Genomic DNA, 26,313 nt, shown 5'->3' on the forward strand with positions numbered 1-26,313 from the left:
TTTTCATGATTTAGAGTTGCTTTGATTAACCAAATTAATTGAAAGTGCAATTTCAATGTGGTTTCTGTTCACTTGTTATTTCATTCCACCAGTGCAAATAAATGAGGATGACAGTTTGTTATTAATTTATTCACATATTGGGGTTCACAATTCTTGTTTTTTCCAATCCAAGGAGACTTCCCCTTTCCTTTTCTAAATTGCCTTATTGTTATTTATTTCATTTATTTTAACCTTATAAATCTGAATATGATATACCATTACCAAATTTATCCAACCAATTAATGGTACAAATTGTCAAATGACCTTCCCCTTTATTATTAGCTTCTCCAGGTGACCGATAACTACTATAGCACCCATTTCAAGTTACCGGTTCTTCGAAGGTTCAAGCTTACAACAATAATTTCATTCTTCAATGGCCATTGCGGAGGTAATGCATTCTTTCTTGTTTTTTAATTTTCATCACTTATTTCGGGGACTTGATATTTTAACCTACTTAAGACAGTTACTTGTTTTGGGTGTTAAAGATTCATTATTACTTAAAAATCCACTAGTAAATTATTCATCCACATTAATTTGTTTGTTAGTTCATTCAATTGTATTGTTTTCTTTACCACGTTTATGTATTCATATTGATTTTCTTATTTCTTTGTTGATTACTTAAATTCATGTGTAAGATACTAATGATCTCCAACAATTTTTTTGTAGGCCACCAGATTGTTCACACGTTGTTCATCTTTAAGATTCCTAAAACTATGCAACAAGCTCCTAGTTGAGAAATTGGATGTGGTTCGAGACCTTCAGTTTGAAGGTCTTCTCAACTTAAACTGCAAGGAGATACGACATAATATATGTCTATGACTAAACTGAGGTCGGCAACTCATTCCTCTTTTCTCTCATTTTCTCATTCCTTCACTTCCCTATTACACCCGTTTTCATGTTTATTATTATTATTATTATTATTATTATCATCATCATCATCATCATCATCATCATCATCATTATTTCTTGGTTTGATTTTAATAGTAATTGTTGTTGAAATTGGGCTTGTGCATTTATTTCTGTTTGTGGGCCTTATGTTCAAGCTTTGTTAATTAATATGACATTTGGGTTAATTTATTGTTGGTGAATTAATTTGAAATTTGTTAATTTGGGTTTGTGGGATTAATTTAGTATATTTGGACTATATCAATTGCATATTGTTTATTTGGACTTGGGCTATTGTTAATTCGTTATTTGTTTAGGTTTATTGGATTGGGCTTGAAATATTATTTCGCTTATTAATTGGTTATTTGTTTGAGCTTATTAGATTGGACTTGAGATATTATTTCTTTTGGCCATGTGTAGATATTATTTCTTTTTGCCATATGTATTATTAATGTGGGCTTATTAATTGGTTATTTGTTTGGGCTTATTAGATTGAGCTTGAGATATTATTTTCTTTGGCCATGTGTATTATTAATGTGGGCTTGTTAATTGATGTGAATTTTGGGCCCACAAGTAGGTGAGATTTGTTAGATGATTTGAATATTTGATATGAGCTTGGCCAATTTGAACTATTTCATTTGAACATGGGACAATTGTGGTGTATATTAAATTGGGCTTGGATTATGGAATATTAAATTTAGGCCTAATGAGGTTTATCTTAATTTATCATGTTTTGGGTTTGATTAATTGAGCTTATATTTTGACTATTAATTTTGAAACTTTAGATTAGGGTCTATGATACCTGAGATACTTTTGTTGGGTTATATTTATTAATTTGAGCACATTTTTAATTGGTGAAAATTATTGGAAATTTGAATTTGGGCTTGAATAGTTATTTTGGACTCTACATGTTTTTGGATATTTATATTTGTGCTATTTTTGTTTTTGCATGGGCCACTCTGCAACCTTATTAGCTGAGTACGAATTGATGACACATGAAGCTTGTTGTAAGTTTATTTGAGTACATATTTTATTTCCCACTTTTACTTGGTTTTATTTTTATTAGTTCTTATAAATATTTGTTCATATATGTTTATTTGTTGCGTACAAAATTGAATATCGAACAAATTACAAATTTTGTTTAAATAAGAGGAATAATTTAGTAAATATGTTTTAATAAAATAATAATTTTAAAATATTCTCCTTAATAAAAGAAAGTATTTTTTTATTTATTTAAAAAAATTTAGAAAAATCCAAAAGAATTGTTTTTAATTGAATTTAAAAAATTGTTTTTCATAAAATTGTCTAAAAATTGTTTTGTAAATAAAGTTGTCCCAAAAATTAATTTTTAATAAAATCGTCCAAAAAATATTTTTTTTTTCTTTTTCCTTAATTAAAATGGGATTAAAAACATTTTTTTAGAAATAGAGGATTTAATTTTTTTTTCTTCTTTTTAATTAAAATTTCTTTTGCAAATAAAATTGTCTTTTTAAATAATTTGTATAAATCGCTCTTTTTAAAAAAAAATGAAAATGAATCAAAATACTTTTGTAAATAAAATTGTAAAAAGTCACTCAATTTTTTTTTTTTTTTGTAAAAGCAAGTAAAATAATTTTTGTGGCCAAATTGAAATTTTGTAATAAATTCTTTTGATACAATAAATGTAAATAACTTTTTTAAAAATTGAATACAAATGAAATTAAATAAATAAATTGCAACTTCTTTTTTGTAAATAGATAAATTAGAATCATTAATTCAAAATTATTTTTTTTATAAAATCCTTTGAAATTTCTTGAAAACCATTTTTTTTAATACCCCTTTTTTAGTTCAATAAATCATATTTGCACAATTCTCTTATTATTCATTTCATGTATTCTTATAATTAGATTTCATCACTATTTTTTCATATATTGATTTTCATCATGACTTGTACATTGATTATTTTTCTTGGTATCCATAATTAATTAATTAATTCCCTTGATTCGTTTAGTAGATTTCATATGTATACGGGCTTAGAGGGGTGTTAGGGCTCACCACCGTACCTTTCCAATAAGAAACCTGACCCCCGAACCCGACTTTGGTTTTCCACAGACCCGTTTTTTCTTCAGGAGTCACACTTAGGGTTTTCCTTTCTTATTTTGTTTTTCCTTTTAAAAAAAAAATTAAAATAAGTGGCGATTCCAAGTCTTTTTCTAAAAATCAATTTTTCACTAAACAAATAAAAAAGCAAGTCACATCATCGAGTGGGAACGCACGTGAAAATGCGGGATCCACACCTGTCCAATTTAATCTTTAAATGATTGAGAAACTATTTGAAATACCAATATCCATATGTATTTATTTTTCATTAATATAGGTAATCATTTTCATATTAAAAGAAAAAAGAAATCATTTGCTATCAACTCTTTCCATGATCAAAGCTAAAAAAACTTTAATTCTAAATCGTCATCTCCATTCCAATCATCTTCCTCGTCTTTATTTTCTTTATTACAAGACTCAAAACAACTACCTCCTAATTCAAAAAGCTATAATTAGAATCCTTTGAGTCTATATATTAATCTCTTCCATGCCCGGATGCCTTGATCTGCATTGATGAGATATTACTCTTTTCTATAGTTAATTTCTTAAATTCATACCAACGCATCAAATAGTTTGAGACCATTAATTTGCTATTAAGGCATCGTGGTTGTAGAAAAAAAGATACATATTGCCTAAAAATTAATTAAATTTCCATCAACTTATATCTCAAATGGAGGGTTCTCCCTATTAGTGATTCAATTGAACAAATTCTTATAAAACTTCTTATGTTTATTTATTCCGGTAAAACAAATTAATAGGTTTTGTAGATTTTTAAGCATATGGTTTATTTTATTATTAGTCCAGCTCCCCATAGGAAAATATCCGATTGTGCATTCATTGATCAATGAGATTGACATACAATTAAATCCATGCCCTTGTAAACGTCTTCACTAAATAAGAAAGAGAGAACACATTTCCTAGTTTGAAAAGTCAAATTTCTTAAGATATTATTATTTGACCATTGAAATAAAGCAGATAAGTTAATTGGAGCCTACAATGCACCTTTCCCTTTCATATCACTTTGCTGTCCATCATGTCTTCGATAAAACGCCCTAAAGAAAAGTGTGAGGATCCACCATCTATCTTGACTTTTCTACTTATTTTTTTCATTTCTTTCCTCTTCTTCCTCACTTCACTATTAATATTCATTAGGTTCCTTAATCCATTTTCAATCTCATGAGCACTTACAACATAATCACTATCCTTATTATAATCTATTTTAATTTCTATTGCCAGCCCCAAATCTTTCACCATTTGAAATGCGTTGATTTGTTGTTCTGCATACATTGACCAAGTGGCTACAGGAACACCGTACCATATGCTTTCTAGCAAAGAATTCCATCCACAATGAGATACAAATCCTCCAACAGCTGAGTGGGCTAAAACTGCTATCTGTGGAGCCCATCCAATCACCTTTCCAATTCTAGCCGTCCGATGTAAAAATCCTTCTGGTAGAACTTCCTCAATATTTTCATAGCCGCTTGAAAATTCCATTTTACCCTTTTGGGGAGATTGGCGAAGGGACCACAAGAAGCGATGCCCGCTGTGCTCTAACCCATATGCTATCTCCTTGATTTGATCCGCACCAAAGCTTCCCATGCTCCCGAAGCACAGGAAAATCACAGACGATGGAGGCTGATCGTCAAGCCAACTCATGATGGTACTGGCATCTTGTTGACCCCCACCAGATCCCATTCGGGTGTTGAGTATGGGTCCAACGGGATACACCTCGGGTACTGTACTGCCAGAAAGTGATTGAATAGCATGTGATTCAAGCTCAATAAACGTATTTACCAGAATACCCTTGACTTCTCTGAATCTCCTCGTGTGATACAGAAGCATCTCAGCCCCTCCGCTTACCTTGTCAAACATCCAAGCAGGGAAGACCTTACCCGGAACTGAGTTAACCAAAGTCGGAACATCCAACTCGGCATCCGAGTCCTTGAACTCATTAATATCCAAGCCCTCATAATCATGGAGGAACTGAACATGTAACAGGAAGCCAAGAACAGCAGCGCCGGAAGAGAAGAAGAGATAGGAAGGCACCCCAAACTCATCGGCCACGTCAATCATGTGGGTGCAGAACATATCAATAACGAACCCAGAGAGCCGAACCGAGTTGGAGCGAGTGAGCTCGTGGACGGCGTCTCGGACGAGTGGTATGTGAACTTTGAGGAATTCAGAGTAGAAATGACCAGACGGGGTCGTTTCGGAGCTGACCTCTACAGGAGGAAGTGTGACGAAACGTATGGAATCAGAGTCCGTGTCCATACCATCAGTGGACCCAAACGGAAACTTCATGATGAAAATCGTGATTGAGAATCGGGGGTCTCGCTTAGTAATCAGCTTTGCAATCTCCAGTGCAGACGCAAGGTGGCCGATGATAGGAAATGGGATGAAGACCAGCTCAGTTTGCTCCATCACTAACTAGCAGTTACTGCAAAGAGAGAGAAAAAAGGGATGTTTCGAGGGCTTTGCGGTGGTGTCACACTCTTATACTAGTGGCTGGATAGTATTGGAGGGCAAAGGAACCGATGTCAGCTCTTAGCTGGTTCAATGTATTTTCTTTATTGTTTTTGTATTATTTGTGGTTGGCGTTGGTTGAAGATTGAGGCAAAATGGGTGGTTCGAATATGCTACACCTTTCACATAACGTTCTTCGAGATATTTGGGCCAAAATTTGTAAAGCCAACCTCTATTGGTTTAAAGTTCCGTATATAAAAATTTTAAAGGAATAAAAATATCTTAATTTTTTTTTAAAGAGAAAAAAAAATGCTTTAGAATAAATGAATGATATTTTTATTAAAAAAATATTATCACTTTCCATATTTAAAAAAAAATAAAGAGAATTGTTTGAATTAGAGATTTTTTTTTTAATCATTTTAATCAAACATCTCAATTTTTTTTTTTTTTGTTTTTATAATGGTTTTTCATTAGCCAAACAAAATAAGTAAGAAATATTATCTTGATATTAAAAACATATTTTGGGGCAATACTCACAATTTTTTATACATAAATAAGATATATTAAATTAGTAAATTTAAATCTATTCAAATTGATTCCATTATTGCATAGGTATCATATTGGGATTGAATTATTGCTTTTGATCAGCTAGAAATTATACAAGTCATAATTCAAAATATTTTCAATCACACAAGAATATAAAAAATATTCGAAAAAACTCTTACAAAAATTGTCTCCGCCAATTTAGATACAAAAACTTTAACACAATATTAAAAATCCACTAAATATAAAAGAATGTACACATTTTACCTAACCCAAATACTTCTTTTTATAAATGTTATATCAATCGACACTTATGCATATTTATCATATCTACAATGCAATATTTTCCTATGCTACTTAATTAGTGGATCAGCTCAAACCCATATTATGGCTTTGAAGCTCAAAGTTTCGAACTTTGCTTTTCATCCTAATTGAAAGGACTCTCAAGATTTACTTTTCAGACTTGATTTCGACTTTTTGAAGCATAGGAACTAGGAAAAATAACGGTTATCTTGTGGATTTTCTTAGGGGTTTTTTTTATTTCATACCCAAAATGAATTTTTCAAATCCTTTTCATACCTAAACCTTGGTTTTTTTTTTTTTTTTTTTTTTTTTTTTTATCATATTTTAAAACTTAATCTAGAAAAAAGAAGAATTTTAAATCATCAATTTTCCAAAAATAAAAAATAAAAAATAAAAAAATCTAGACAAAAACACTTAAGTTACTACTAAATTATTAATTTTACAACACCATTGTACCATTTTTAATTTCATACTCAAAACATAATTATATTTTGAGCTTCAAATTTTGTGTCTTCAACTTGAATATGTTAGTATAATACTCATTGTAGTGAAAGTAGTCTTGATTTAATAATCTTAGGTGTAAGATTGTCACTCCATTGTAATACACTAACAAAGTTAATACCATATAAAAATAAATTTAGAAACATATTTTATATAAAAAAAATAGTTCAAATTTTGGAAAAGTCTATAGCACTAAATTAATACGAATTAAAATTCAAATTTGGACCCTTTCAATTGTCCAATAAAATTTCCGTATTAAATGAAAGGACAACTATATGAAACCAGATTGCAAACAAAGGAGACCAAGGTATTAAATAATGGGACCAAAGTATAAAGCAATAAAATTAATAAGGTACAATGCAATGGGACCACATTAGAGATACAGAGTAATGAGATCAAAGTCTAGGTTGAAGATTGACACAAAAGGTAGGTGGTTCTAGATTTCTCTCATTTTAACTTTAAACAAAGAATAAAAATATGATTTATATTATGAAAGTTTAGAACTTGCTTATGAAATACCTAGAGGCAAATAGGTAGCTCTTTTTTTAGCTCAAATTTTTCTTTTTAAATTTTTCTTTAAGCATTATAGATAAAATAAAAAAGTTCAATGGCACAAAGAAACAACCATTTACATGGAAAACCACCCACAAAGTCTCCCAAAAACTTTGAGGATGTGAAACCCATGAGGTCAGAGACCATTGAGGGATTTGGAAAGATGTTAAAAAAATAATTTAGGAAATTTAAGAATCTTAAAAAGATTTTATATTTTTCAATTAAAAATATTTAGAAATATTTTCTTTTTTAAATTCTCAATTTAAAATTCTTTCAAAATTAATTTTATTCTCAATTTCCATGCATATAAGTCCACCCTTTGTCTTTATATTATTATTTTCAATTAACTCAATCATACATGCCTGTTTAATTCTAGGTTGATTTTGTTAGCAACCTTGAATCTTCAAAATATATGTAAATCACAAGAAAGTACATATAGTCCTAAAACAAAGATGGATGGAATAAAACTATCAACTTAATCTAAATAATCTAATCCACAAACAATCTCCCCTTCTCTAGCAATTTTTTTGACAAAATAATGATTACATAAATCTCTTAATATTCTCAAACAGAGTTTACAAATTGTTGATCAATGTCACTCATCTCAACCAAACATCCTATAAATTGATTTTCAATATCTACAACTCATCTAAAAAATTCTTGAAATCTAGAACATGTAATTTGCATACTCTTAATCAATAAAACATGTGAAAAGCAGGGAAAAAACCAATAAAACAATATAATATGATCACAATCCATCTTGCTTGGAAAAATAGTTATATCTAATTCATTTAGAAAAAAATGGACATCTTCATAAATAAATATTAATATAGATTATCAATTAGACGTCAAAATAATCATATGAATTTCTCCCTCTTTTTGTTTTAAAATTACTAAAATATAAATTTCTAATCATGTTAAGTTCACTTAGGGCTAATAGAGTGCCAAAGATGCAATTCTTGAGGCAGAGGAGGTGAAATTCCATAGTAGTGTGTGATTTCAAAATTGAGCAAAATTTCAAAATAAATTTTGAAATCAAGTTGAATTTATGAAATCACCATTTCAACTTGAAAATGGTCTTCCAACTCTACCTAGTTGCCTTCTAATGACCATAAATTATTTGTTTTAGTTTTGATTTGTGCACCATTTGAATGTTGAACTCTTAAGTTTCAAAACCATATATAGCTTGCCCCAAAAAAGATCTTGAAAAGTGCTTTAAAAATCATGTCAAATTCAAGGTATGTCATATTGTTGTTGTAAGGTTTAAGTTTGAAATTCCATATTAAGCTTGATTGTAATTATTTCAAACCTTCTTCCTCATGGTTGTTTTCCCTCTACCTCTATTCAAAACATTAGTTTTTCATCTTTAATGCTCATAATCCTTTGCCTTCTCATGCCTTATAAGTGTAGAATCTCTCTTTAAGCATAATTGATCTTATACTCTACTTTGGATGAAAGTGACTTTAGCAACTTGTATTCTTTTTCTCTTTCAAACTTGAAATTAAACTCAAAATACATGTTAGATCCATAATTAAGGTTTTAACATCAATTTGAGTTAAGTTGGATGATGTGAGCTTTTCATATTGCATAAATCATATCATATATGTGTCACTAGAGCATATATTTTGGCTTCAATAAACCCCCTTAAGAGTTTAAGGCTTGTGCCTTTATCCATTCTATCTTCCAAAACAAAGAAACTTGGCCTCCATCTTTATAGAGAGGATTTCACCATTGTTACATGTCAAAGTCCAAGTGAGAGTTATCGGGTAGAATATTGCAAGGTATTTGAGACCTACGTCATCCTCTTCTTCATTTGGATTTTGGTCTTGGAACATCTAGATCAAAGGTATATTTTTTAAGCCCTAGATCTATAGTTTTTGAATTATTATCGCTTTTGTTGTGTAGATCTAGTGAACCTAGATAACTAAAGAGCATGCACCTATGATCTAGGGTTATCCATATAGGTTTAGTGCTTAATGCCACCCCACCCTTTTAGTTCATTAGTTTAAAGTCAAGAAACAAGAGTGAGTGTTGGGATAAAGTTTGAAATGCACATACATAAAGTTTGAGTCTAATAGATTCTTATGTTCAAATATAATTGTTATAATCAAAATGACACATTTAGAAGATATTTCCCCAAGTTGTACCATGAAAAGGTGGACAAAATAGTAAAAAAAAAAAAAATCTAAGATGTAATCAAATCATGCTAAGCAAAGTGAAAGTGATGATGCTTCACAATCCATATGCTTTGGTGCTTTGAGCTCTCTAAGAAAAAAAGATGGTTTATCTTGCTTCACAAATACATCAAGGTTTCATGGATATATACCAAACATCAAATAGATAGACGTTATGTAGAATTAATGAGCTTTTCAATTTTACGTTTGAAAGGGAAGATCATATATCCTCAAAAATGGGCATAAACACAAACACTCATTCTAATAACCTAGAGAATTACCTTTTTTGGGATCTAAATAATGTGAAGAATAAAGGGAACCTAGGTGGCTTAAAGGCCAAACTACATAAACCAAAAGATGTGGTAAATGTAAGAGTTCATGTCACACAATTTGAAAATGGCCAAAGATGTAATCAAATACAAAATTTGAATAGCAATATCACCTTACAAGATGAGTCCCTCAATTTACATATACAAGTTGACATATTAAATGAGGAGTATCATGCTAATATTCTAGAACATAGTATGACTCGAGTAACAACCTTTATTGTATTTATTTATTTATTTATTTATACTTATTTCACCATTATTTATAATAATTTGAAATATTTATGTAACTCTCAAATTGTATCTACAAGATCACATATCTTTTTTTCTTTTTTTTATGAAAACATGAAACTAGATCAACATCAACCATTGATTAGTTTACGTCTTCTGTTTGACAAATCAATTACAATTGTTTACATAAATTATTGTGAAGTTAAACATATAACTTATAACTCATAAGATATAATTAGCAATTTATGTCCTATATGTAGGATGTGTATCCGCTTCACATTGATATCACTATTGCTACAATGGATTCACAAGCATTTTCTTCCATAAATAAGTCGTCCCCAATTATTTTACTCCTATTTAGTAAAGTATGATATTATTGTAATAAATGGATTTATTAATATTATATATTATCCAAAGTGAAATTTTTTTTTGAAGCCAAAGCGGATTAGGCCATTGTATTATGCAAACAGATAAGAGCATAAAAAGTGGTTTTTAAAAAAGCACATTTCAGTACTCCCTATGGCAGAATGACATAAATGGAGTGGAATTCAACTCTTAGGGGTGGAATTTACCTATGAATAAAGTTAAAGCACTATGTCATAGCAAACTAATATTAAAAAGTCTAAAGGAAGTGTTAAAATATAGCAGGTATTTATAACACCTACTATTGAGTTGATCATATTGTTCCCAAAATAGTGAATTGCTCTAGAGAGTAGTTTTCTATATATAAAAGTGGAATTAAAAAAATGAAAGCAAACACATTGATGTGAAATTGCTTTACATAGCACTTTGGAGATCAGTGGGAATGAAATTTATAACAATTGATACTCATTCTTCTTCATCAAATCACCTCCTAAACATTGAACTGCTCTAATAAGCAGCTTTAAGACATAACCATATTGGAATTCTTGAAGATTATTTTCATTTCCTTCTATCTTGAACAACTTAATTCAAAATTGACTCGAATTTATTTATAGGTCTCATTTCTTTGGCTAAATATACTTAACTCTCATAAGTTTTAAATTTCATAAAAAATCTCCCTTATTTTGAGTGAGATGGGAGATTAATGAAAAGATAAAAGAGGTATTTGATGAAATTTCAAATATATGAAAACTAGGTGTATTTAACCAAAATCTCAAGAGAGATTAATGAAATTAACCTCTCTTTTAATTATACTTTATTGTCATTTATTCATACATTTTGTGGCATTTTAATTCATCTCATTTTTTTTTTCTATTCTTTGATACTATTTGATCATACCTTGAATTTATTTTTTTGCACCTTCAATAATTTTATTGAAAATTGACTTCTATCACTTCATTATCCTAGTCCTATCTCTTTTAAATTTGGTTCAATTAATTCACATGTCTATCTCATTTCGTAGTAGTTTAGTTCTATATATTTGTACATTTGTCTTATTGTCTATATGTTCATCCTATTTGTTCATACATCAGTCTTGTTTATTTCTGTTTTTGCTCAATTATTTTTTTAAATTTGGCTTATTTAATTGTCTCATTTAATTGTATGTATGTTTCATTTATTCCTATACGACTCATTTTTAGTCCAATTTCATTGTACCTTGATATATTTCAAGATTTTCAAGTGTCTTACTAATTTTTATGTGAGCATAAATAATTAGCCCTATTTTATCTTTTCTTTAATTCATACTTTTAAGGAATATTAACATTTCTCTTAATAAATTTGTATTCAAATGCTCAAGCAATCGGAAAGAGAATACTTTACCAAATTAATTATAAGTAAAATTAAAAAAAAATGATTATTTATTTATTTATACATATTATGTGAAAAATATATATGTTATGATTAAATACATTGAAAAAGATTTAAAATAAATAAATAAATTAAATGGAAATCAGTTGAAGGCAGAATTAGGCTTACACGATGTAAAATAAAAATAAAAATTAGGCTTTGTTTGATAAATGTTTTCAAAAATAATTATGAAAAACAGCTTTTTGAGAATAGTTTTTGAAAACTAGTCCCTAATGTTTTATAGAAAAATAGTCTGTTTAAAAACTTAAAATGTTTTTAATCAATTTTTAATATTTTTAAATATATTTTAAAATTAATTTTTATATCTATTATTTTATTATATAATTATTTTGTAAAACAATTATTAAAAACAAGTGAAAATAGTTGAAACTGATATTTTTTTAAAATGCTATATTTTCATGATAGAAAATGTATAATAATTTTTTTTTTTGTCACACGTGTTTTACAGATTTTTTTTTTGTTTTAAAGAAGAAAAAACTGTTCTCGAAACTGTTTCCAAACATACCCTAACACTGTGTTTTGTAATATATCCTAACGGGTGACTCCTTTCCATATCAGATTTTTCCTTCAATTAATTAAAGTATACACAGGGGACAGATCAAATCAAAGGAGGAGGAAAATGATTAAAAGTCTCCTTGCAACTCACGTCACACTTGCTTAATCTCTCAGGACACTTCCTTTTCCAATTATGTGAGCAAGTGGGATGGTAGATGGAGACCGACGTCGCAGCAATATCCCATCATCAAGTCAAATATTCAACTCATTTGGCTGATTATGCATGTCTTCATCAGCTGTATTATGATTCCATGTGTGAGTAGTCATTGGTTGATTGATTTCTTGATAAGCATAAATCTTTAGGTAAATGATAGAATAAGGTGACCCTAAGAGTTTACTCAACCTTCGTTTTCTACACAAATTTTTATTTTTGAAATAAAAAATAGTATGAATTTTCACATAAATGGCAGATATGATTAATCCAATCTCTATATTAGATATGATTTTATTTTAATTATTAATTAATTATGCATGTAAAAAATTAGTTATTCAAAGTTCTTTCAATAAAAATATTATATGCGAGTGAGAATCCTTGCAACAAGAGCCACGTTGTATGATAACACATACTACCATCTGCATGTGCTCGTGGGGTGGTAATAAAATTGCAAAGTTATTTTCATGTTTCATGACACAAGAACATTAAGTTGGTCGTGTGTTTTAAAACTTGTTTTTAAAATCGTTATTAAGTTAAAGAAAAAAATAGTTTTTAGTATTTTATGAAAATAAGGATGTTTGATAAGTTGTGTTTAAAAAATAGGTTTTTTAAAATAAATAAATAAATAAAAAGCTTGTTTAAATAAGTTGTTTTTATTTTATTTTTTTATTTTGTAAAAACATTGTCAATTCAATTTATTTAATATGAATTAAATTTAATTTTAGTGTTATTAAAAATAAAAATAGCTTTATAATTATAAATAAATTAAAAAATAAATAGTGTTTAGTAAAACATAAATAATAATATTATAATAAAATCATAAATTATATTTGTTTTATAAAAAAAACTATTTTAGTGTATGCTAGAAACATAAAGATATTAACATCTTGGTAAATTTTTTGGTTGAAAATAAATAAAATTAATTAACATAATAATTTTTAACTATATTTTGTTTAAAATAATAATAAGTAAAGTTTAATTTATTTAATACGTAAATGAGTCAAAATTTTCAATTGACACATTTAGTTCTAAATTATGAACATAATATTTTAAAATGTTTTGGTTAAATCTGCTATTAATTAGATCGATTTTTTGAATTCAAAATTATTCTTAGAAATTAAAAAAATCTTTAAAGAATTTAAATTATCAATTACATCTTAATTTATAATTTATTTACCTAAATTCAAAAAAATATGGTTGTGAGTATAAAAGAAATAATAAAGTCATGACTCATGACTAATAATATATCGGTTTTGATTTATTATTTCTTTTAATAATTAGATCTATTTTTAAATTCTAAATTATTTTTAAAAATTATTAAACTTATTAATAAATTCAATACAAAGTGTCACTTGATTTGAAGTTCATTTTTATAGTGAGAAAATTTACAAAAATATAATTATGTAAAAAAAAATAATGATAACAGTGTCATTATAAACCAACTTTTATCCATAAATTTTAGTATTAATAACTTTATTATTTAAGTTTTAAATTATTTTTAAAAATTACTAAACGTGTTAATGAATTCAACACATTAAGTCTTGTTTAATTTGAAACTTATTTATTAGGTGAAAAAAAAAATGATTCTATATAAAATAAAAACAATGGAGTCATTATAAACCAATTTTTGTCCATAAATTTATGGTATTCATTGAATTATTATTTGAGTTTTAAATTATTTTTAAAAATTATTACACTCATTAACAAATCCAATGCATTAAGTCATGTTTAATTTGGAGTTCATTTGACTAGTGAAAAAAAAAATCAGAAAATAATGATTCTATGTAAAAGAGAAACAATAAATTTGTTCTAAACTAATTTTTATCCATAAATTTCTAATATTAATTGGTTCATTATTTGAGTTTTAATATACTTTTAAAATTATTAGACTTGTGTAGACACTCATTTTGGCCTAAGTAATTTTTATTATTTTTGGAGCACTTTGCTAGCAACATGGTTTAGAGTGGGGTCGGTTTCCTTTGGAGCCCCATGCATGGGACGCATGGCCAAGCACACACCACCACCTCGCCATGGTGGTGGTTGAGATGGGATTGGTTCTGAATGGATGACAGTGAATGAGATAAGGAGCAATGGAAGAGAGAGTTTTTCAAAGGGGTCTGGATTTTGGGAACTGGGGGAAGGGTGGCAAAGGTTGACAGAAAAAAAAAAAAAAAAGAGAGAGAAAACAAAGGAGAGGAGTCCGGAAGGGGTAGCAGCACAAGTAAGTTTTCTACAACCTACCAATTTTTTTTTTTTTTCACACGGTTCTATTATATTTTGCGTATATGATGATTCTATTTTGGTGTTGGAATAGGAGCATTGGAAACTTTTGCATATTCTCATGGGATTTGAGTTTGTTTGCATGCATTTTCATGCTTGATTTCTAATCTGTTTCTACGACCTTGTTTCGAGATCCTGTATGAAATGCTGGCAAGATTTCCATTTGGAACCCTTTTAAACTCCATTTTGCTCACTCCCAAGCCGGCACCATACCATTATCTTCCACCCATTAACCAAACTCAAACCATACTCATCATTATCATCTAACCCACCAAACCCGCTTATCTCAACTTCCTCTCTCTCTCATCTCCACCACCACAATCCAACACCCATTTACTGGAATCCGTTGCCCGCCACTGCTGCACTGGAAGCTTTGGGAGTCCAAATCCTACAAGCCCACTGCCTACTCCAACACCTCCAAAAATAGCCGCCAACCTTACATCATTAGTCTTCATGCCGATCATCGGACCTCTATCGAGCCCTAGGGAACCGATCGCGTCGTCTCTCATATCCCTCGCGTTCCAGGTGGTGGTACTCACCGCACCAGCTCTAACGCCTGGATCTGCGCTGACTCTGGCACTTGTCAAAGCGGCCATGCCAAGTTCGGAAATGAAGAAGCAACAGTAGAAGCGCGTTGTTGGGAATGGATTTAGATAAGTGAATTTCCAAGGTCAAAGAGGGCCAACATCTCCTGGAAGACGAGCCCCAGCTTTCTCTACGAATATGTAAAAGAGATCCTCATCGAAGAGTCTAATGTTCAACCTGTCAATAGTCCAGTCATTGTTTGTGGTGATATTCATGGCCAGTTCCATGATTTAATGAAACTTTTCCAGATGGGAGGTCATGTACCATAGACTAATTACATTTTTTTTTATGGGCCATTCTATGATCTTATGTGGAGTGATCCTAAAGACATTGAGACGTGGGCAGTCAGTCCACGTGGAGCAGGTTGGTTTTTTTTTTGGTATAAGGGTCACGTCTGAGTTCAACCACATAAACAATCTTGTTCTGGTTTATCGAGCCCACCAGCTTGCACAAGAGGTCTAAAGTACATGTTTCAAGATAATAGACTCGTGTTTGGAGGGCCAATTCTCAATTAATTTTCAAAATTTCAATTTTTAAATTTAATTTTCAAAACTTCGAGTGTCAAATAATTTTTTCAAACTTTCGTTTTCAAATAAATTTCCAAAACTCCAATTTTTAGATTTTTCAAAATTGCATCTCGAAATAATTTTCCAAAGTTCTAATTTTTAAATTTTCCGAAATTTCATTCTTGAAATAATATTCAAAAATTCCAATTTTTAAATTTAATTTTTCAAAATTCCATTTTTCAGATAATTTTCCAAAACTACCATTTTTCAAAATTTCCAAAATCCCAAAATTCCAAATTTAATTTTTAAAATGTCATCTTCAAATAAATTTTCAAAAAAATTCTAAAATTCCAATTTTAATTTTTAAAATGGCATCTTCAAATAAAATTTCCAAAAATTCCAAATTTTAAAAATGTCATATTCAAATAAATTTTCCAAAATTCCAATTTGATTTTTAAAATTCCATTTTCAAATAAAATTTCCAAAAATTCCAATTTTCAAATTTAATTTTTTAAATTCCATTCTTCAAATAAATTTTCCAAAAATTTCAATTTCCAAATTTATTTATTTATGTTTTTTAAAAAATGTCATCTTCAAATTTAATTTCTAAAACTCCAATTCCTAAATTTAATTTTTAAAACTCCAATTTTCAAATAATTTTCGAAGTTCCAATTTCTTTCAAATTTAATCTCCAAAATTCCAATTCTTAGATTTAATTGTCGAAACTTCAATTTTCAAATAAATTTCAAAACTCCAGTTTTATTTCAAATAGTTTTAATTCCACTCCATTTTTCAAATATTTTTAATTCATAAATTTTCTTTGATTTTCAAATAATCTTTTGTTTTCCTTGACTTTTTAAATAAGCATGAACATGCAATTTTCATAATTCCAAAATAATAAAATTTGTGGGACTCATTCAAGATAAATTGGGCTTTGGTGGAGGCCTTACATGTGAGTTTTCTTTTCTGATCGTCAACTGTTATGTTTAACGAATATTGCTTGATCTTTGTCTTGCTCTTTGATACGCATGTGATAATTTTATATTTGAGCTAACCTTGTTTCCTTGATAGCGCATTATTACCTGCTACTAAGGTACGATCTCACTTCCACTTTATTTATTCTTATGTATGATTCATTTTATTATTTGATCATTTCTTTGGTATCCGTTGATTTCCTTATCAATTGCCACACTTGCTTCACCTTATTTAGTAGAGACCTGTTTTTAAGGACTTAGAGGGGTGCTACGGCTCACCACCGTACCTTCCTAATAGGTAACCTGACCCTCGGACCCGACTTTGGTTTTCTACAGATTGTCTTTTCCAAATAAGGAGTCACACTTAGGGTTTTCTTTCTTGTTTTGTTTTTGCTTAAAAAATAAAACAAAAATAAGTGGCGACTCTAGGTATTTTTTCAAAAAAATCAAATCTTCACCAAATAAATAAAAAATGAGTTTCGTCATTGAGTGAGAACGCATCGAGCGAAATACGGGGTCCACAAAATGGCGACTCCACTAGGGTTTTTTTTTTTATGGTCAAGATCAAACTTTAATTGAGGCAAATATGGCGTTTGATTAGTCGATTGATGGATACCTTCCCTTTATGCTTCTCTATGCTTGAGTGATCATAACACATTGAGGATTTTGATGCGGTGAATTTCTATGCTTTATTGGCATATTCATTTGGGACATGAACATGTTGATGACATTGATTGAGTCTCTTGATTGTCTTAGCATATTGATTATGCTCTTGCCATGATTATCCTGTTCACTTTAACATGTTTGTCCATATTGTTGTATATCCTGTTTGTCTTAGTGTTGATTCTTTTGCTTGTATATTATCTTGATAATCTTGGAGCATGTTATCCTTGCTATATATCCATCTCGATTATCATACTTCCTGTTTAGCTTGTGTGTAGATTTGGATGATATATACCTGTTTTGCATGATTGCTTAGTGTATGACTACTCTTCTCTTGTATGATTGCATGTTGCTTGTCTAAGTGGGACACACACCTATCCTCTTATCTCCAAGTCCCTAGTCTCAGTTGAACAGTTTCCCTTGATCTTGTATTTCATATGAGACTTGTTACTTTGTTTACTCTTTGACTGAGCTAGCGATTAAGAGTAGGGTCTAGCGATGGACTATATCTATGTTTGGGAGTATTTTGGAGGTGGCCGACACATTGATGTTGATTGGAGTCCAACCTTTGAAGACTTGTATAGCCCAGAGTAAGATTTCAGGATATTTGTATGGCCAGTGTGTTTTCTTTTAGTTTCATAGGATTTTCGGATGCACCTACACCACTCATTATGCACCTCAGATCGTCGATGAGTGATTAGAGTTGTGAGATACGCCAGCCATTAGGAGAGCCTTCACCATATGAGCCCCCCTGGGATGCGAAGTAGTGCATGTGTGGAGGTGATGACCACCTTGTATGGAAGCGCCCCGTCTCATCGGAGGCGTGCAAAGGGTTGCGTACCGTCAAATGGTATGATCGCTTCTGCTAGGGACCCTTCAAAGCCTATCTTTCTCTTTTTAGAGCCACCTTAACCATGTAGGATGAGCTTAGATCATTCGATTAGGACTTATTTCCTACACATGGGTGCATCTGAGGGCCTTTAAAGCCTCTTGAGTTACAATTCAGATCCAATACTCCATTTTTTGGTCTTTAGTTAAGAGTGCTTAGAGATCGGTACGAGTTTCAGTATCAGTTGGATCACCTTTTATCATGTCCCCTTGGATTATTCTTTTCACTCAATGAGTTTAGCATGTTTTTTTTCCTTGGGGCTTTCGTCTCTCTCTCTTGGTTTGGCACATCCTCTCAGTTGGTTGTCTTTTGTTTGGTGTTTTGGGATATGTTCATTGATCATGATTATCTTTTTACACCGTACACCTATCATGGGCTTAATACTCCATTCTTTGTTTGATCATTGATTCAATTTTCAACTCGATGCTCACTTTTTCATAACAAAAAGGTGAAAGACACTTTTTCACATTTACACTTTTTTCGAGAGATTCGCCTTGATCACCTTATCATTTTTTCTCTTCATGGAGCTCGAGTTAAAGGTTAAGTTAAGGATATTTTGTTATAGATGGAGTCTCGATCTCATGACAGTGTTATTTTTTCTCACCTCTTTCATCCTAGATTATTGATACGAATTCTCTAGTCACATCTATAGCCATCTCATAGTGGACACCTTTATGACTCTAGAGTTCTCATTAGACATCCAGATTTCATATTGTCACCCCAGGACCACGTGTTTACATGTTATATGGTTGTCTTTTAGGGTTCTATCTTATGTCCTTCATCCATTTCATTTGCATTATAAGGATTCAGTTTAGGAGTTGGTTGATTCTGGAGCCACATTCTTGGAAAAGAGTTGGAGGTTGATTGATCAGAGCAGATTCACATCAAATTTTAGACAGTTCAGTTGAGATGTCAAACAAGATAGCTTCTACACTTGCTTCTATTCAGAAGTTCATGGCAGGGGTTAATAGACTTTTGGATCAGATAGAGAGATCTCGTAAGGATCATCATCCAGTCGACATTAGCATTGACGAGACAGTTCCCCATGCATCTCAAACAGCGTATGTTCTTCCACCTAGGACTTCACATGGTGTTCCATTCCATCTATCAGATCATTGTGAGACTGCTCCACCACTTACTGCCACAGTATGCCTCCCATTGTTACTACTATTGATGATACTAGATTGGCTGAACAGGAAGCCAGGTTTGAGAGGCTTGAGTCCAGGATGAGGCATATCAGATTATAGGATAGAGGTTTGACTTGGAATGATAGGGACGACATACCGACGGCTAGCTTGGTTGCCAAGTTTCGCATGTCATACATTGAGCGTTATAGTGGGATTGGTTGTCCTCAGATCCACTTAAGACTATACAACACAGTCATGAGAGCATACGAGATAGATGATGCATAGTTGGTGACCCTTTTCCCCATGTTACTTAGTGGGCCAACTCAGAGATGGTTTGCCTCAATTGAGCCTTTGAGACTTCGCACCTCGGAGGATGTGGCTCATGAGTTTCTAACTCGGTTTGCTTTCAGTGCTGACATTAATGTATCTAGACAAGAGTAGGAGGCCACCAGACAGAGGCCAAACGAGCCTATTTCTTCCTTTGTTAGTCGTTGGAGGGCAAAGGTGGCTAGTATGATAGATCGGCCTAAGGAGCAGGATCAGATTGATATGGTTCTTTGGGACCTACAACCGAGGCTTTCTCAACGCCTTGTAGGCATTCCATTTCAGGATCTTAAGAGTCTAGTCCATGCAACTTTTAGTGTTGAGGAGGCCATTGCTCGAGGATTATGGATGGATATTGATCCTTCCCCTGATAGTAAGGGAAAAAAACTATTTGGATTTTGTAGTAGGACTGGAGAAGTTGACACTATTAGCTATCAGCATCAGAGGCCCGCATATCACTCACCTTACAGGTCTCCAATAGTCAGAGCTCATTTCTCTCATCCACAACATCAGTATCAGTCAGTTTATGTTCAGTAGCCTTACATTGCTCAGACTAGTATGCAGCCATGACCGCCACATCCGAGAGCCACTACTCTCTCATCGCCTAGACCATATGCACAGAGACCCACGAGACAGTTCACTCCATTGAGCATGACTTTGACTAAAGCTTTTGAGAAGTTCAGAGACATTGGTGTGATTGTTCCTTTGGTGCCACGTCCCTTGCCACATCCTATTCCTCCTCATTTCCTCTTACATGAGCATTGCTTATATCATCAGATTCAGGGGCATGACACTGAGCGTTGTGCGGCGCTCTATCATGCGATACAGGACTTGATTGATTCAGGGTTTATCAATTTGTTTAGGCTAAGTGTGACCACCAATCCCCTGCCTACTCATTCTACACATGCAGTTCTCCCTCCTCATAGTCTTTAGTAGATTGATTTGGATGTTGATGATATTGATGGTCATATGGTATTTTGGGATATTCCAAGTTGAGCACTTGGTTCAGTCGACACGGGTACATCATTTTGCAGCAGTTTAGCTCAGAGCACTTTTCATTTTGATTATGGTCGTCATCAGAGTTGTTTCCATTTTGTCGAGTCTAGTTTTTAGTTCATTAGAGTTATTTTTGTTTTGTTGAGTCCAATTTGGTTCAGAGTCATTGTTTATAGTTCATGTTGAGAGCACAGTCATTTGTAGTCCTTTATCGCTTCACACATGATGTACTCATTGGTTCATTTAGTGATATGATCTTTTTATTTTAAGTATGTGTTATTCTCTTTCTCATGAGTATGCTTTACATATCTTGCCTTTATGTGTGTTATGCTTTTGATATGAGACATCTTTTTACTTATACATCATGATCACTTTGGCTTGACCTATCATGGAGGATATCGAGCCTATTGACCTAGGATTAGAAGATCAACCTAGGGAGTTCGAGATTATGACCCATTTCACCTTCTTATCAGAGTAGTACCATATCTATATCCATATCTTGACTTTGTAGACTTGATGACCTACCCATTTTGAGTCTGACATGACACCACTCCTTGGTACCATTATACGACTTTACCATACTTATTCGCCTTTGTATGATGATAGATGGATCATGATAAGAGAGTTGTTTGACTGTTTAATGATGTTGCTGAGGTAGAGGGGTTCTCATGGTGCATCCAGATCTGAGCCATTGCACATTACTCAGGGTTTTTGGTATGATCAGAAATACTGATTTTATGAGATGATGATGAGTGGCATGTGATGATAGAGTGAGTTAATTTTAGATGACATTGATGGTTATCACAGAGCATCAGTGGGAGCTTTCACATGATTTCAGAGGAGTTAACATGGTTGTGTTTGATGGATGCCAGTCTTTACTATTGATTGTGTGAGATCTCAAAGTATGATGTTTGAGGTTGTGGTCAAATGATGGGTGACCATCAATTCATGAGCCTATTTACCTTATCACCCTTACGTATAGAGTTACCCATTGCTAGCCCTTTGAGCCTCACACGAACACCATAACCTTTTCTTTCATCACCTCATTTACCTATTACACTGGGTTAGGGACCCTATAGTGCTTGCATGCTTTGATTAGATAGGTCATAAGTTCTAGACCTGACATACATATTCAGGTCTCACTCCTCACTATTCATTATGATATTTTCTGTTTGACATCATCTCATCACTTTTTCCGGCATCACATATCACCACTTGTGATATTTGTTCTCTGTCTTTTCTTTCATCATTACTTACTCGACATTATCCTTTTTTTCACCTTGAGTGGTGGTTTTTCACATGTCACTGCATGGAGGATGGTCACATTCTTTCCCCCCGTTCACCCCATGGGCAATGGTTCAGAGATCTTAGTTTGAGAGGTTGTCTTGTTAGCGAGGATTCATGTTATATCCGTATGTGGAAAGGGTTTGATCATTTGGGTATGTATTTTCATGGGAGGTCATTCATTATTGATTAGAGTATGCGAAATAAATAAATAAATAAATAAATTAATTAAAAAACCAAAAAAAAAAAAGATAAAAAATAGCACATTCTTCATTTTATCATTCTCCATTGAGCACATGTATGGATGTGTTGATTTGCTTCATTAGGTTCATGTATTAGAGAGAATTCGTATGAGAGGTCACAATGACCCTCATTTCTTTCTGAGATTCTATCTTAGCATATATTTTTGGGTGAGAGTATGAGTCGCCTATTCGATTTTTGTGAGAGATGCGAGCGACATTTCTTTAGGATTTCTGGATCCTTGCCCTATTCGTCATTACATCTATTTTTATGTGACTTATCTCCATGCTTTGATGCAGGTTGACCATCACTCACTTTTCTATCTCTTTGCTTTCTTTTATCTTTCTTTCTTTTCTCATCATACTTGATGTTTAACTTGGGTTCAGCATCCACACTTTATTCTTACTTATTCAATATGTTCATTCCTTTACCATCACTTTTCGTGAGGGGATCCTTAGGTCTATGATTCATGATGTTTTCTACACATTGCATCTCATGCATGAGGGGTATGGGGATTATATCATTGGTATCTTTGAGCCTAGTTTCCCTTCATTTCTTTCACCCTATTACCTCAGGCTACATTACGTCCCGTCTCTTAAGACTACTCTAAGGCCATGACTTCACACATTGTGCTTGACAATTCACACATGGGCAATACTTGAGATTGGTTGAAGATTATTTCTTAGAGCATGATGGATGATGAGCTATGATATGATTTACACTTGGGCATACCCCTCTTACCAGTGATAGATTTTCAGAGGTGATGTGATCTACACTGGGGCATACCCTGCTCATCGATGATAGATTTTTAAGTTGATGACCTATACTGAGGCATAGTTTTCTCATTGATGATGGATTATTGGGATGACGCCCTACATTGGGGCATAGCCAGTTCTCCTCTTCACTTGGGTTATGATGGATTAGGAGTTGAGGGATGACTCTACATTGGAGCATAACCATTTCAGAGAGCACTTTTATTGGAGATATAGTCACTCTACTCAATATTCTACATTGGGACACACTTCACTCATTGATGGTTGCTTTTTTAGATGATGGTTCATTTTGATACACAATTGCTTCAGAGATTGCACATGTTAAGACATAACCCTCTCATTAACGATGGACTTTGATTTATCTTGGATCATAGACACTTCAGATGGTTTATACTGGGGCATAGCCACTTCATTCACATTCATAGAGCATGGGGATTTTGATTCATATGGATTATGTTGAGATGTTTCCATTTTTAGCATCAGGAGTAGAGATTGATTGATTTGTTGATGTACACTACGCATGGTCCTCCTCAACATTTATTAATTCGGATACACTACTTTATATTGGGGCATAGCCGGGATGGAGCATCTTTCATTGGAGTATAGCCACCCTATCGAATCCTTTACATTGGGGCATATCCATCTTTTAGAGAGATTTCAGATTGATTCTTTACATTAGAGCATCTGACGGGTGATATGGAGATTATTGGATTGTTTCATTTCGTCCTCATTGCATACTGAGTCATAGCCACCTAGTCGGATGTTTTAACATCGATACTTAATTTTCTATTTATGATTGCTATTTTTTATGGATTATGGAGCTATTGACACCTCAGGTTTAGTCTTCTCGCCATACTTGAATGATCTCGGATACCTACCTACCTTTCATTTCGTACTCATACATTTCACCTTTGATACTTTCGTGCTTTCTGTCTTACCAGAGACTGATCATTGCCTTTTTTTATCCCACACATCTCACCATGACACATGACTTCACACCCCTCTCTCAATTAGGAGAAAATGTAAATCAACCCTCGATTTCCTTGGTTGTGCTTTCATACATCTTGTGGACTATGGGTTCAACATCTTCCATGATGGCAAGGCTTGACAGATTTTTGATTTATTAGTGATAATGCTTTCATTTTGACAATTGGCATGTTGAGTGTTGATTTGTTTGCCCTTGCATTTTGAGCACTGGTTATCATTGTTTTTATTCATTAGTTAGTTTTGTTTTGTCAGCATGGTATCACGATACATGGTCCTATTTGGCATTACCTATTTGAGGTTAGACATTTTCATTGCTTGATGGATGAACATATTTCAGAGTACAGTAGTTTTGTGGCATTTCGTATTTCAGTTTGTTCATCGTCACATACTGGGGTATACCCCATTTTCTGAGAGCATTGGACATTTTAGTAGACTTTCATTCACCTTTTAATCTAGTTGTTGACCCTTGTGAGTTGCATACTAGGCCATACCCCCTTCTCTAAGAGCACTAGACCTTTTAGCAAACTTTCATTCACCTTTTAATCTAGTTGTTGACCCTAGCGAGTTGCATACTAGGGCATACTCTCCTTCCATGGGATCATCAGACCTTTCACAGGCTTCATTATCTTTTGACCTAGTTGTCGATCGTCATGAGTTGTCATACTAGGGCATATCCCCTCCTACCAAGTTTGCTTGCACTGTTATCTTAGTTATCTTATGGCTTTGAGCCACTTGATCAGATCAATCTTCATGTCAGTATGAGTTTGAGTTTTTGAGTTGGGACCGCACCTATATTGATCGGTCATTTCCATGTCAGTTTGAGTTTTTGGGACTGCACCTATATTGATCGACCATCTTCTTGTAAGTTTGAGTTTGAGTTTGAGTTTTTGAGTTGGGACCGCAACTATATCAATTGGTCATTTGTCATGTCAGTTCAGTTTGAGTTTTTGGGGGTGCACCTATATCGATCAACCATCTTCCTGTCAGTTTGAGTTTAAGTTTTTGAGTTCAGACCGCACCTATATCGATGGGTCATCGTCTTATCAGTTAGAGTTTGGGGCCGCACCTATATCGATCGACCATCTCATTGTCACGTCAATTAAACTTTCAGGGCTGCACCTATATCAATCGGTCATTTTCCTATCAATTTGTGTTCAGTTCGAGTTGAGACCGCACCTATATCGATCGGTCATTCATTGTCATGTTAGTTCAGTTTGAGTTTCTTGGGACCACACCTATATCGATCGGTCATTCATTGTCATGTCAATTCAGTTTGAGTTTTTGGGACCACACCTATATCGATCAGTCATTCATTTTATCAGTTCAGTTTGAGTTGGGACCGCACCTATATCAATCGATCATTTTCGTGTCAGTTTGAGATTTCAGTTTTCGGGACCGCACCTATATTGATCGATCATTTCCATGTCAGTTTGAGTTTTTGGGACAACACCTATATCGATCGGTCATTCATCTTATCAGTTCATATTTCAAGACCGCACCTATATTGATCGGTCATTTCCATGTCAGTTTGAGTTTTTGGGGTCGCACCTATATCGATCGGTCATCTTCCTGTCAGTTTGAGTTTTTAGGGACCGCAACCATACCAATCGATCATTCATTATCAAGTCAGTTCAGTTTGAGTTCTTCGGGACCACACCTATGTTGATCGGTCATTTCCATGTCAATTTGAGTTTTTAGGACCGCACCTATATCGATTGGTCGTTTTTCTTGTCGATTCAATTAGAGTTTGGGGTCACACCTATATCAATCAATCATCTTCCTATCGGTTTGTGTTCAATTCGAGTTGAGACCACACCTATATCGATCGGTCATTCACTACTACAAAAATCGAAATTAATGACGCTTGATTCCTTGACACTTCTAAAAAAACGTCATTATTTAGATTATAATATGAGATTCAATGGCGCTTATTAGAAGCGTCATTATTTACTATAGTATTTTTCAATCCATGGCGCTTATTAGAAGTATCATAGTTTGATAAGGCTTATTTGAATATTATTCGGTACATAATGGCGCTTATTCAAATCGTGATAACATTAATCCCATAACTTGGCGCTTTAGAGAAGTG

General features: G+C 32.6%; 1 protein-coding gene across 1 annotated transcript; it reads right to left on the bottom strand.

Annotated features, from left to right (window-relative positions):
- Positions 1-3,924: 3,924 nt before the first annotated feature.
- LOC100242884 (anthocyanidin 3-O-glucosyltransferase 2) lies at positions 3,925-5,495 on the bottom strand. Its single transcript, XM_019223785.2, has one exon. It carries the CDS (start codon positions 5,422-5,424, stop codon positions 4,015-4,017), a length of 1,410 nt encoding a protein of 469 aa, XP_019079330.2. The 5' UTR covers positions 5,425-5,495; the 3' UTR covers positions 3,925-4,014.
- Between the last annotated feature and the right edge of the window lie 20,818 nt (positions 5,496-26,313).

Source organism: Vitis vinifera, chromosome 12 (genome assembly GCF_030704535.1).
Source record: "Vitis vinifera cultivar Pinot Noir 40024 chromosome 12, ASM3070453v1".
Taxonomy (NCBI): domain Eukaryota; kingdom Viridiplantae; phylum Streptophyta; class Magnoliopsida; order Vitales; family Vitaceae; genus Vitis; species Vitis vinifera.